General features: G+C 44.6%; 1 protein-coding gene across 1 annotated transcript in view; it reads right to left on the reverse strand.

Annotated features, from left to right (window-relative positions):
- Positions 1–12,525, reverse strand: part of LOC113888429 (multidrug resistance-associated protein 4-like) — a 227,202-nt gene extending 214,677 nt beyond the window's left edge. The window contains 3 exon segments of the mRNA XM_027535552.1: positions 1,257–1,377; positions 1,914–2,024; positions 12,049–12,525. Of these exon segments, the coding sequence (XP_027391353.1) occupies positions 1,257–1,377; positions 1,914–2,024; positions 12,049–12,122 (306 nt within the window). The 5' untranslated portion in view covers positions 12,123–12,525.
- Between the last annotated feature and the right edge of the window lie 1,623 nt (positions 12,526–14,148).

Raw genomic sequence — 14,148 nt, forward strand, 5'->3', positions numbered from 1 at the left:
ATCCTCTTCTGAAATCAGTGAGAACTCCATCCCCCAGGACCATCCAGTCACCTGGGAGCTGACAGATTCTCTGGTCTCTCCAGTTGTGTGGGGTGGACTTCACCTGCTGCCACTGCCCACAGTGCCCTTCAGTCCAGCACAGCCTTTAAACAAGAGCCCCGCCGCCCACCTGTAAACCACCTGGCCCACCCACCTCACCCCCAACATGATGGACTGAGGACAGCTCACACCTTCTCCACCTTCTCCACCCCTTTCACAGCACCTGCATCTTCCACCCGTCCTGCTCTCACACACTCACAGGCTGCCCATGTCCCTAAGGCAGCACTAAGGGACCACGGAGAGCACGAGCCCCCCAGGAGGGTCTGCATCAGACCCCCAGCAGGCTCAGCCAGAACAGAGCGGCTGACGGCACTGTGTCCCCAGGTGGATTGTCCTCTAGGGGATCTTGACCCAGGATCTTCAGGGTCATGGAGGTCACTGACATCACAGCTTTCTGCCTCTGGTTTGCCCTGCACATTCCCTCCTACACCCTCTGCCAATACCAGGATACCAGGATCCTTCTTCAACCAGGAATCTGCTCCCACAACCAGGGAAAGAAAGCAGCGTGGAGGCTGCACAGAATTCACGGTGAAGCTGGAGCTCCTCCCCACGGGGGCTTTGCTCACAGTTCCAGCCCACAGGGAAGGGGGCAGCCTGGGGAAAGGTGTGCTCTTAGGAGTTCTGGGCAGCTATGGTCCAGATGCAGGGCCCTGGGTTCTGTTCCCCTGGAAGAGGAGAGGCGATGTTATCTTCTTAGAAAAACATTTATCAGATGTGACCTGGTCAAGGTAACAATTTTTACCTTGTTAAACTATAACAAAGTGCCATAAAAGGTACTTTATTCTGGGCTTGGGTCCAAATTACCTTCCTCTAAATCACAGGGCACATATTGCCTGAGGCTGTTGGAATCTTCTTTTGGTCAAAGATCAGTCAGCGTTTATACTGAACACCAGGAACTTTCTACCATAATATAAAATGTGTTTTATTTCAAGGCCATCCTTCCACAACACTCTTTAACCAGTTAAAAGAAGAACAGTAACCCTTGGAGTCCAGTTCTCACCATTCTAAAGATGAATACAACCTCTGAGCTCTATCATGTTTCCATGAGGTTTTATCCTCAGACCTTAGACCACTGGCCTCTCTCCCCACTGGCCCCATCCACCTCAGTGCTGAGACACATACACCAAAAAGCAGTGCACAGTATGAAAATCTTTTACCTCAAGAAATGTAAACATTCCCCAAATTAAATAGGATTTCCAGTAACACTTTATGATTGCTTTCACTAAAGAGGGTTCCTGTGCATCCTTCTGGGCTCTCTTAACTTCTTGATCCCAGTACCTGTGATACAAAACAAATCATAGTAAAGAACAGCGTGTCCACCAAAGGGAAAATGGGAGAGGGACAGAGTGGAAGATAAGCCTTCACTACAGGGCACTCTGTGGCTGCCCCATAGATGCTGGCTACCTGCTCACAGGGCTCCTAAAAGATAAGCAGTGCAGACTCTGAAGCACCAGAGAAACAGGCCTTGAGGGAAAAGTTCCAGATTCTAGAAACAAGTTCCTGCCAAGATTTGCTGGACTCACAGGTCACAAGCAGCTCAGGCAGGCAGACTCCCTCCTCCAGGGACCCCAATTCCGGGGACAGAGCTTGGCCTGCAGGGCCATGGCTGTGGGCTCCCTCCATGCCCACAGATGTACAGGGAACACGGGCCTCCAAAGTGGGCTAAGCCTGGGATCAACCTGAATGGCTGAGCATGCAGTGTCAGGAGAGGAGTCTCAGAAGAACCCAGAGGAAGGCAAAAACTCCCCCCAAACCTTTAGCCCCATATGGAAATTCTCACTCTTTCTTCCCTTCTCGCTGATGTCTGTGCTCACCCTTGCAGCTCTTCTCCAAGGTGCTGGGAGCGATCTTCTGGAAGCACCGAGTACATGTCATCTGGTTCTAATTTCCGTTTGTGACCAATTTTAAACAAGGGGTTTAGCCACCTGTTAAAAATTTAAAAAATAAAAAAAATTAAAAGGAGAGTGACATATATTCAAATTACATATCTCTAATTAGAAACCTACATTCATGGACATTGTTAAAAAAAGTCTACATTTTAAATATATAAAGATATGGGGAGAATTAGATATATGCTTACAAACACACATACATTCTAGGTATAGGAAAGTCATGCTGGCTTATATATTACATAATTAAAGCAGCCTCTTTGTGGCCTACTGAACATACATTGTACATCTGCTTTAATTATTAAGAAAAAAAATATGTTTAGAAATCAAATAAAGTAACAGTGGGTCAGTCACGCAGAATAGAGCTGAATGGCCATTGTGGGTAAGGCTGCAGATATGTTCCTGTATTCCTGAGGACTTAAATCTGAAATGTATCAGATTGAAGGATACCTACATGCGCTGCTGCTGCTGCTGCTGCTAAGTCACTTCAGTCGTGTCCGACTCTGTGCGACCCCGTAGATTGCAGCCCACAAGGCTCCCCCATCCCTGGGATTCTCCACGCAAGAACACTGGAGTAGGTTGCTATTTCCTTCTCCAATGCATGAAAGTGAAAAGTGAAAGTGAAGTCGCTTAGTCATGTCCGACTCCTAGCGACCCCATGGACTGCAGCCCACCAGGCCCCTCTGTCCATGGGATTTTCCAGGCAAGAGTACTGGAGTGGGTTGCCATTTCCTTCTCCCCTACATGTGCTAGTGGTAAAGAATCTGTCTGCTAAAGCAGGAGATGTAAGAGATGCTGGTTCGATCCCCAGGTTGGGAAGATTCCCTGGAGAAGGAAATGGCAACCCACTTCAGTGTTCAAACCTGGAAAATCCCATGGACAGGAGAGCGTGGTGGGCTATAGTCCATGGGGTCACAGTCGGACATGACTGAAGTGTCTTAGCACCAGTCATATTCAAAGCAGTTGCAAACTTGAGGTCTCAAGATCTCCTTAGATCAGTTGTCAACACAGAGGAGTTTTTACAGGGAGTTATCTTATGGACACAACACCCTGAGTCTAACAGGCTCTGGACCCTGAACTACTTACAGTCCTGTCAGACTCCCCTCAGCCAGAACACTCATGTGAGCCTCTTTCTGAACCCAACCTTCTGAAGACAACCTCGAGATAAGTAATAGCTTCCTAACTAAAATGCAATTGATTCTTCTTATGGTCCTCCTCGGTATCACTCTCAGGAAAATTCATTTATTTTTAAAAGTAACATTCAAACATCCAAAAGGGCTGGAATTTTACTGATTGTTGGATCTGTCACCATCAGCCTCAGTTGGGGAATAAATATAGCCCACCAGACTTTCAGGGAACTTTAGCTGACAATATCACCAAACTACGGTTTAATTCCACCATGCCCAGGCTTCTGCCCAGGGACATCAAGGTTGCCCCCACTGCCACCACACCCCTGCAAAGACTTATGTGTTAGTCAAATCCCTGTTTTCTGGGGGTCCAACCAATCATTTACTATGAGCCCTCCACCTACAGGCATGGCCGACTCTAGATAATTACCATGCTTAAGGGCTCTGAGGACAGGATCATACCAAACATGGAGGGGCCTGGCCATGCGCAAGTACCCTGGATGGAAGGGCGCCACCATGAGCCTAAACAAGACTCAATAAAATTCAAAGACCATGTGTGTGCCCCTGAGGGATGTTTGTTCCTCGAGGACCGTGTAGCAAGGGCCACCCATGTTGGGCCATCAACTGTCTCCAAGAAAACTACCAGGGGACAGTGGGCTATATGTGGTTCACACCCAGATCAAGGTTACATTCAGATTTTAATTACACTCACACAACCTGTGAATCAAAGGGGGCCATTCATCTAGTCAGGAGGGGAGCTGGACTGGTAATAGCAGTTGTCACTCTTGTAGAATCCCTGGTGAGCCTAGCATGAGAAAGAATTTATAATAACCTAAGTATAAAAAAAAAAGAAATTAAAAAAGTCAGAGACTGGCCTAGGTAAGTAGAGAACCCAGTTCTAACCTTAGAATGACAAAATCTTCACTAGACACTCTGGCCAACATGATACTTGACCACTGCAAAGCTCTTGACTCCCTGCTGGCTGATCAAGGGGGAATTTGTCCCCCAACCATTTCCTGTTGTTTTTATGTTAACACTTGTGGTTAGATAGAAAAGAGCACATCCAAATTGCCAGAGAAAACTGCTTTCAGACAAAGACAAATATCATACGGTATCACTTATACACGGAATCTTAAAAAGCAGTATAAATGAACTTATCTACCAAAGAGAAACAGAGTTACAGATGTAGAAAATGAACTTATGGTTACCAGCGAGGGAGGGAGGAAGGGACAAATTGGGAGACTGGGAGTGACATACATAAACTACTATATACATATCCAACTCTTTGCAACCCCATGAACTGCAGCCCGCCAGGCTTCTCTGCCCATGGGGATTCTCCAGGCAAGAATACCTGAGTGGGTTGCCATGCTCTCCTCAGTGGATCTTCCCAACCCAGGGATCTAAGCCAGGTCTCCTGCACTGCAGGCGGATTCTTTATGGTCTGAGCCATCAGGGAACTATATATGAAAGAGATAACTAATAAGAACCTACTGTGTAGCAGAGGGAACTCTACTTAATACTCTGTAATAGCTTTTATCTTTTTTTAAAGAAAAGAACCTTTTAAAAATAGTGGATATATGTCTATTGATTTACTTTGCTGTACTCCTAAAACTAACACAACACTGTAAATCAACTATACTCCAATAAAAATTCTTCTTTAATAGAGAGAAGGTCACTTGGCCAAATACTCAAAACAGAAGGGGCCTGGCTGAACAAATTTGTGACAGGAACAAAAGAAGGTTCCCCAGCTTCCCTGGGCTTCTAAGGCCATTCTTAGAACCCCTTACAATTATTCTTCTTTTCTGGCTTTTTGGCCCATGATTCTTCAATTGTCTCTTTAGCTTTATCTCTTAGAGAACTGAGACAACCAAGTGGCAGATGGTCTTTACCTAAGGCTATGAGCAATTGGGACTCTAGGCTGGTGACAATCAGATTCATTTTGGTGGAATCAGGAGAAATCTGCTCCTCTAACCCAAAGCAAAAACAACACCCAGTTGTGGATGTGACTGGTGATGGAAATAAAGTTTGATGCTGTAAGAACAATATTGCATAGGAACATGGAATATTACGTCCGTGAATCAAGGTAAATTGGAAGTGGTCAAGCAGGTGATGCCAAGAGTCAGAATCGATATTTTAGGAATCAATGAACTAAAATGGGGTGAAATGGGTGAATTTAACTCAGATGACCATTATATCTACCACTATGGGCAAGAATCCCTTAGAAGAAATGGAGTAGCCATCATAGTCAACAAAAGAGTCCAAAATGCAGTACTTGGGTGCAATCTCAAAAATGACAAAATGCTCTCTGTTCATTTCCAAGGCAAACTATTCAATATCACGGTAATCCAAGTCTATGCCCCAACCAGTAATGCCAAAGAAGCTGAAGTTGAATGGTTCTATGAAGACCTACAAGACCTTCTAGAACTAACACCCCCCAAAAGATATCCTTTTCATCATGGGGACTGAAATGCAAAACTAGGAAGTCAAGAGATACCTGGAATAACAGGCAAATTTGACCTTGGAGTACAAAATGAAGCAGGGCAAAGGCAAACAAATTTTTGCCAAGAGAATGTACTGGTCATAGCAAACACCCTCTTCCAACAAAACAAGAAAAGACTACACATGAACATCATCAGATAGTCAATACCAAAATCAGATTGATTATATTCTTTGCAGCTGAAGATTGAGACACTCTATACAGTCAGCAAAAACAAGACCAGGAGCTGACTGTTCAGATCATGAACTCCTTAGTGAAAAATTCAGTCTTAAATTGAAAAAAGTAAGGAAAGCCACTAGACCATTCAGATATGACCTAAATCAAATCCCTTACGATTATAGAGTGGAAGTGACAATAGATTCAAGGGATTATATCTGATAGACAGAGTGCCTAAAGGACTATAGACAGAGATAAGTGACATTGTACAGGAGGCAGTGATCAAGACCATCCCCAAGAAAAAGAAATGCAAAAAGGCAAAATGGTTGTCTGAGGAGGCCTTACAAATAGCTGAGAAAAGAAGACAAGAAAAAGGCAAAGGAGAAAAGCAAAGATATACCCATCTGAATGCAGACTTCTAAAGAATAGCAAGGAGAGATACGAAAGCCTTCCTAGTGATCAAGGCAAAGAAATGAGAAAAATATTAGAATGGGAAAGACTAGAGATCTCTTCAAGAAAATTAGTTGAAACCAAGGGAAAATTTCATGCAAAGATGGCCAAAATAAAGGACAGAAATGTTATGAATGTAACAGAAGCAGAAGATACTAAGAAGAGGTGGCAAGTATACACAGAAGAACTATACAAAAAAGATCCTCATGACACAGATAACAACGGTGGTGTGATCACTGGACAACAGCCAGACATCCGGGAACATGAAGGCAAGTAAGCCCTCGGGAAGCATCACTACGAACAAAGGTAGTGGAGTTGATGGTTTTCTAGCTGAGGTATTTCATATCCTAAAATATGATGCTTTTAAATTGCTACATTCAATATGCCAGCAAATTTGGAAAACTGAGCAGTGGCCACAGGACTGGAGAAGTTCAGTTTTCATCAATCCCAAAGAAAGGTAATTCCAAAGAATGTTCAAAGTACCACACAATTGCATTCATCTCACACGCTAGCAAAGTAATACTCAAAATTATCCAATAGTACGTGAACCATGAACTTCCAGATGTTAAAGCTGGATTTAGAAAAGGCAGAAGAACCAGAATCAAATTATCAACATCTGTTGGATCACAGAAAAAGCCAGAGAATTACAAAAAAATCTACTTCTGATTTATTGACTATTGCTAAGTCTTTGACTGTGTGGATCACAACAAACTGTGGAAAATTCCTCAAGAGACAGGAATACCAGACAACTTGACCTGCCTCCTGAGAAATCTGTATGCAGGTCAGGAAGCAACAGTTAAAACTGGACACGGAAAAAGAGATTGGAGAGAGGAGTATGGCAAGTTTGTAGAGTTCCAGAAAAACATCTATTTCTGCTTTATTGACTATGCCAAAACCTTTGACTGTGTGAATCACAATAAATTGTGGAAAATTCTTCAAGAGAGGGGAATACCAGATCACCTGACCTGCCTCTTGAGAAACCTGTATGCAGTTCAGGAAGCAACAGTTAGAACTGGACATGGAACAACAGACTGTTTCCAAATAGGAAAAGGAGTACGTCAAGGCTGTATGTTGTCATCCTGCTTATTTAACTTATATGCAGAGTACATCATGAGAAAGCCTGGGCTGGATGAAGCACAAACTAGAATCAAGATTGCCAGGAGAAATTTCAATAACCTCAGATATGCAGATGACACCAACCTTGTGGCAGAAAGTGAAGAAGAACTAAAAAGCATCTTGATGAAAGTGAAAGAGGAGAGTGAAAGAGTTGGCTTAAAGCTCAACATTCAGAAAATGAAGATCATGGCATCTGGTCCCATCGCTTCATGACAAATAGATGGGGAAACAGTGGAAACAGTGGCTGACTTTTTTTTTTTTTTTTCTCCAAAATCACTTTAGATGTAATTGCTGCCACGAAGTTATGACCAACCTAGACAGCATATTAAAAAGCAGAGACATTACTTTGTCAAAAAAGGTCGATCTAGTCAAGCTATGGTTTTTCTAGTAGTTATGTATGGATGTGAGAGTTGGACTATAAAGAAAGCTGAGTGCAGTAGAATTGATGCTTTTGAACTGTGGTGTTGGAGAAGATTCTTGAAAGTCCCTTGGACTGTAAGAAGATCCAACAGGTCCATCCTAAAGGAAGTCAGTCCTGGGTGTTCATTGGAAGGACTGATGTTGAAGCTGAAACTCTAATATTTTGGTCACCTGATACAAAGAGCTGACTCATCTGAAAAGACCCTGATGTTGGGAAAGATTAAAGGCAGGAGGAGAAGGGGATGACAGAGGATGAGATGGTTAGATGGCATTACCAACTCAATGGACATGAGTTTGGGATAAACTCCGGGAGTTGGTGATGGACAGGGCAGCCTGGTGTGCTGTGGTTCATGGGGTCGCAAAGAGTCAGACACGACTGAGCAACTGAACTGGCTGACTGAACTGATGGCAGAAAGAAAAGAAGAGCTAAAGAGTCTCTCAATGATGGTGAAAGAGGAGAGTGAAAAAAGCTGGCATAAAACTTAACATTCAAAAGATGAAGATCTGGTCCCAACAGTTCAGTTCAGTTCAGTTCAGTTGCTCAGTCACGTCCGACTCTTTGTGACCCCATGAATCGCAGCACACCAGGCCTCCCTGTCCATCACCAACTCCCAGAGTTCACTCAGACTCACGTCCATTGAGTCAGTGATGCCATCCAGCTGTCTCAACCTCTGTCGTCCCCTTCTCCTTCTGCCCCCAATCCCTCCCAGCATCAGAGTCTTTTCCAATGAGTCAACTCTTCGCATGAGGTGGCCAAACTACTGGAGTTTCAGCTTTAGCACCATTCCTTCCAAAGAAATCCCAGGGCTGATCTCCTTCAGAATGGACTGGTTGGATCTCCTTGAAGTCCAAGGGACTCTCAAGAGTCTTCTCCAACACCACAGTTCAAAAGCATCAGTTCTTTGGTGCTCAGCCTTCTTCACAGTCCAATGCTCACATCCATACATGACCATAGGAAAAACCATAGCTTTGACTAGATGGACCTTTGTTGGCAAAGTGATGTCTCTGCTTTTTTGAATATGCTATCTAGGTTGGACATAACTTTCCTTCCAAGGAGTAAGCGTCTTTTAATTTCATGGCTGCAGTCACCATCTGCAGTGATTTTGGAGCCCAGAAAAATAAAGTCAGCCATTGTTTCCACTGTTTTCCCATCTATTTCCCATGAAGTGATGGGACCAGATGCCATGATCTTAGTTTTCTGAATGTTGAGCTTTAAGCCAACTTTTTCACTCTCCACTTTCACTTTCATCAAGACGCTTTTTAGTTCTTCTTCACTTTCTGCCATAAAGGTGGTGTCATCTGCATATCTGAGGTTATTGATATTTCTCCTGGCAATCTTGATTCCAGCTTGTGTTTCTTCCAGTCCAGCGTTTCTCATGATGTACTCTGCATATAAGTTAAATAAGCAGGGTGACAATATATAGCCTTGACGTACTCCTTTTCATGGCAAATAGATGGGGAATCATGGAAACAGTGACAGACTTTATTTTGGAGGCTCCAAAATGACTGCAGATGGTGACTGCAGCCATGAATTAAAAGATGCTTGATCCTTGGAAGAAAAGTTATGGCCATCCTAGACAGCATATTAAAAAGCAGAGACATTACTCTGCTGACAAAGGTCTGTCTAGTCAAAGCTATGGCTTTTCCAGTAGTCATGAATGGATGTGAGGTTTGGACTATAAAGAAAACTGAGCACCGAAGAACTGATGCTTTTCAACTGTGTTTTGGAGATGACTCGTGGAGCACAAGGAGATCCAACCAGTCAACCCTAAAGAAAATCTTTCCTGAATATTCATTGGAAGGACCAATTCTTTGGCCACATGATGTGAAGAACTGATTCATTGGATAAGACCCTGATGTTGGGAAAGTTTGAAGGTGGGAGGAGAAGGGGAAGACAGAGGATGAGATGTTTGGACGGCATCACCATCTCAATGGACATGAGTTTGAGCAAGCTCCAGGAGCTCACAATGGACAAGGAAACCTGGCGTGCTGCAGTACATGGGATCGCAAAGAGTCAGACACACTGAGCAACTCAACTGAACTGAACTCAGTATGTGACAATGCCTATGCTTAGCAGGTAGCAAGATCAGAAGATGAACCTTTGCCCCTTCAGAGTCCTTCAGTAATAAGGAGCAGTAAAAAGGAAAGGCTGATAACCCAGAAATATATCCCTGTCCCTCCCTCGAATGGAAACCAACTGCTCTTATCTGAGTTTCAGGTTCAATCATAAAAGCAAAGAAAAAAATAAGAACTGATTAGAACTAGGTAGGACCCAAATGGCAGAAGCTTGAATATCTAGTAGACACAGAGCCTCATTATGCATCCACTGTAATATATAAGCATGATAAATTACACACCAACCAGGACCACTACAGTTGACAATGGCTATAACAACAAAGCAAAGAGCTCATACAAGGACTAAAAAGGAGTGCTACCTTAATTTCAGGTCCAAATCACACTGCATTATTGGGTAAGCCATGAATATTCCTCCCTCTCTTAACCTGATTCCCTTATTTTTACTTCAACCCTGCTATATACCCAGTTGGGCTGAGAGGTTGACTTGCAAACTAAGTCCTGCTTTTCCATTCTTTGGTCACTGAGCAAAACCTGTGCTCTACCAGTCTCACCATCAGTTTACTTACTGGTTGTGGGAATCTGAGGGAGAAAGAACCTCCCCATCATGATAAGGGGTCTCATCCTGGGCTAGGCCCCTGGCACAATTCCAGGCAACCAATTCCATGACAAGCACAACAGTTACATACACAGGAAACATAGACCCCAGAACCAGACTTCCTGGTTTGAGATCCCACTCCACCACTTACAAGCTGTGTGATGGTAAGCAACTTATTCAACCTCTATGCTTCAGAGTCTTCAAGCATGAAATAAGAGGTAATAGCTCCTTCCTCCCCAGCAGTAAAACTGGAAATGGGTGCCAATGAAAATGGAAGTCTTCACCTTCCATTTCTATGCACATACATTTTCAAAGTCAACAAACAGAATGTGCTTTGAGAGTTTCTTGCCCTACTTGACGTTAAAGAGACATTTGTCTACTTTGCTATTATTTATGGTAACCACACACATATTCCTTCCTCTAGGTCCCTCTTTCCTAAAGGGCGATCAAATAGCCAAGGGATGTAGCTACATGCACTGAATACATCACCATCAAAACAAGCATAGGAGCTGCCATCCCCCTGGGGATCCCCTAGGCTGTCCAATAAAAGAAGTATCAGAATTTGTGGAAAAGATAAATGGGTTATCTTTAAGACCTAATAATCACCCAAGTGGGATTAAAATCCAAAGGTTCAGGCCTGCATATCTGTAGTCCCAGCTGTTAGATGAAGACTTCCATTAAGAGCTTTAACTCTCTGCAGTGCTTTTCATTTCTGTGTTTCCTCCCAGCTCACGGACCTGTCAGTGGTTTCGGGACCAAAGGACTCCTGGGCAGGACCACCTGCATCAAGACCATGCACTGCTTCTCTGAGGACAGAGATCGGGATAAGACCCCACAGGTTTCAGGGACCCCATCCCCAGGGTTTGGTTCTCAAAGGTAGAAGTGGAGATATTCACAATAGGGCCAGGGGCTGTGGTCAAATACATACTCTACTCCTGGCCGTGTGCCCCAGGCAAAAGCAACACATGTTCCAGAATAAAGTCCCTATTCATTTCATACAAAACAATAGTGTTTTGTACACACATGAAATTGGCCAAAACTAGGTACTAGGACATACAGGACCACACAGGGAGTAAAGGAGGGACAGAAAGAAATACATGGTCATAGACAGGGGGAAAGAGGGAGTGTAAGGAACATGGGAAAAGGTGGGGACGTTATTGGAAGATGGCAAAGATGCAGGGCACTAAATAGATAAAGAAAATTGTTCACAAGCTGCTTGCTTGGGGGTGGGGGGGCAGGGGGGACTTGCAGCTTATTTCAGAACTGACAGCAAATTCCTGAATGGTTCTGAGGCCACTGGAAAAGGTGGAGAGTAGGGAGCCCAGTCCCTTCTCCCACTGGGCAGTGACTTCCCCTGAGCAAACCTCCTTGCCTTCTGCTCCTGCTGCATCAGCTCTCAGGCTCCGGGGCTGGCTGGGTGGAGAGCAGCAAGGCAGGGAGACTCAGTTCCCCTGACACCAGGTTCCTTGGTACCCTTCCCAAACCTACCCTCCCAACATCCCAACCCCACCGGCCCCAGACACCCAGGCACGCTCCCTCGCCTTGTCCCTTGGTCCCCAACAGAAGCTGACAGTGTCAGGCTTGCCCCGCAGTGGAATGTCACAGCTCAGACAGGGCGCTCACCAGACAAACAGGCGCGAGCAGAAGTTCGCCTTCTGCACCGGGCTGGTCTTCACCTCCGCGGACACAAGCAGCATCTTGCCAGCCAAGGTGGTCACAGACCAGGGTCTCCCTGCTCAGGCGGCGGTGGGGGGCTCCTGCTGCTCCTGGAGGCGCCGGCGGGGATGCTGGAGACTGGCCGCCTCACAGGTCCACTGGGCCAGAGCCTGAGAACACCTGCTTCTGAGAGTGGAGCACCCTTTGTGCACCACCAGGTCCGCCTCCCAAGACTGAGCAGCCTCCAAGGTCCACCTCTGAGACACCCGCTCTGTGCAGGTGTTGCCACAGGCATAGGATAGAGACAGGGCACCACGTGCGGGACTGCAGGACCAAGAGACAGCCAGGTAGATGCTTCCAGAAGCCTCACGCAGGTGGGAGGCAAAGTTATCAGCTCTTTGATAAAGGCAGCAGGCTGACTGAGGGGCACAACCAGCCCAGCTCCCAGGAACACACCTGGCCGCAAACTCTGCGGAAGTTCCTGCTCTGTGCCCAGGGACTCACCCAGAAGGTGGAGACGAGAGGCTCAGGCCCTGCCCATCTCTGCTGCTCAGAGGCTCCCCATGGGCTGCAGAGGAAACCTGGAGAAAGCTAGCAGAAGGAGATAGAAGCCTCCTCTCTTGGCCCTCTGCCCTCATCAAAACCAAACAAGGGCCCTGTGGGAAGTTCTCCAACTGTAGTGAAGCAGAACCCAGTGGGGCCTTCCTGGGATAGATCCTACCCCAACCTCATGCCCTGTGCCTGTCTCTTGTTTGTCGAAAATCTTCAGTCTCCCAGGCCTCATCTGAATCACAAAAGGCTGGCTCAAGGATTAATGACTGGAAAAATGTGAACACGTAATAAAATAAATAAATAAATAAATAAAACTTTATCAATAGATTAGCCATACTGCAGTCACAGAATCTTTAGTTCCTCCCAGAAGGCTACAGATAATATGTTTGGTGCATATTCCTGAGTTGTTTTGCAGATGCTAAAAAGTCCACCGGGTGGAAGAAGTTAACTGCATGACGACCATGATAAACTGGAACCTAAGGATTTATGATGATAATCCCTGTTGCATTACCATGCTCCTCAACATCAAGCAGAGAATAGTGCATGAGCTAAATCAAGTACTCTCCACTCTCTCCCCTAGTCTGCCTTTAAAAAACCTCCCCTGAAATCTACTGGGGTGTTCCAGCTTTCTGAGCATGAGCATCCTTACTCCTTGTTTGGCCTTTGCAATAAACCTTTCTCTGCTCAGAATGCCAACATTTCAGTGCATATCACCTCAGTGTACATTGGGCACAAGGGCTTGGTTTGGCCAATACAAACCAGGCACTAAACATTTGACTATGGCCAACAACAGGGTTTAGCACAGATTATGTTTGTAGAGCTATAAGACTTAAACAAATGTAACAAAAGATTAGAAGACTTAAAATGATTTCAAAACATGAATTCATTGGATATTGCCACAACATGTGAGGTGTCTTGCATCTCACAGGTTACATTGTGGGGGGATCTCTGTGAGCTTTTTGCTGCCCTCTTTGAAGAGGAATTTGGGACAGAGAGATTGCCTTATGATTTCTTTCATCATGAGCTCAGAGCCTGCCTAGTGGAGTAATAGTGGCAATATGTTATAGAATACAGGTTATGTGCATTTGTGGGAAACTTAATTCACTTTTAACTCCTACGATGCCCTGTTCAAGAAGATATTATCTTTATTTTACAGATGAGAATGATGAGGCTCAAGGACAGCATTCTCCAAGATCTTTGAATCAGTAAATGACGAATTTTGATTTGGATTCAAGTCCAAGTCCAGCATGACTGTCTCACTGTTGGATGGTCAGTGTGTGAAAAGTGTCTGGAATATTCTATCTGAATGAATCAATGCTGTAGGACTGAGAATAAAATCATAAGTGATAAGTTATTTGTGTGGCCATCTTACCAGCTCAGCAGCTTCTCTTCTCTTTCATTCTAAATGAAGAAAGATCAAAGTTTGTGTGCTTATAATAATATCATCTCATTATTCTTTGATAATTTCCCATGTACCTTGGCTAAAATGGTGTTATTAATAATGACTTTTAGCTT

The sequence above is a fragment of the Bos indicus x Bos taurus genome, unplaced genomic scaffold, assembly GCF_003369695.1.
Source record: "Bos indicus x Bos taurus breed Angus x Brahman F1 hybrid unplaced genomic scaffold, Bos_hybrid_MaternalHap_v2.0 SuperScaffold_100126, whole genome shotgun sequence".
Lineage (NCBI taxonomy): Eukaryota > Metazoa > Chordata > Mammalia > Artiodactyla > Bovidae > Bos > Bos indicus x Bos taurus.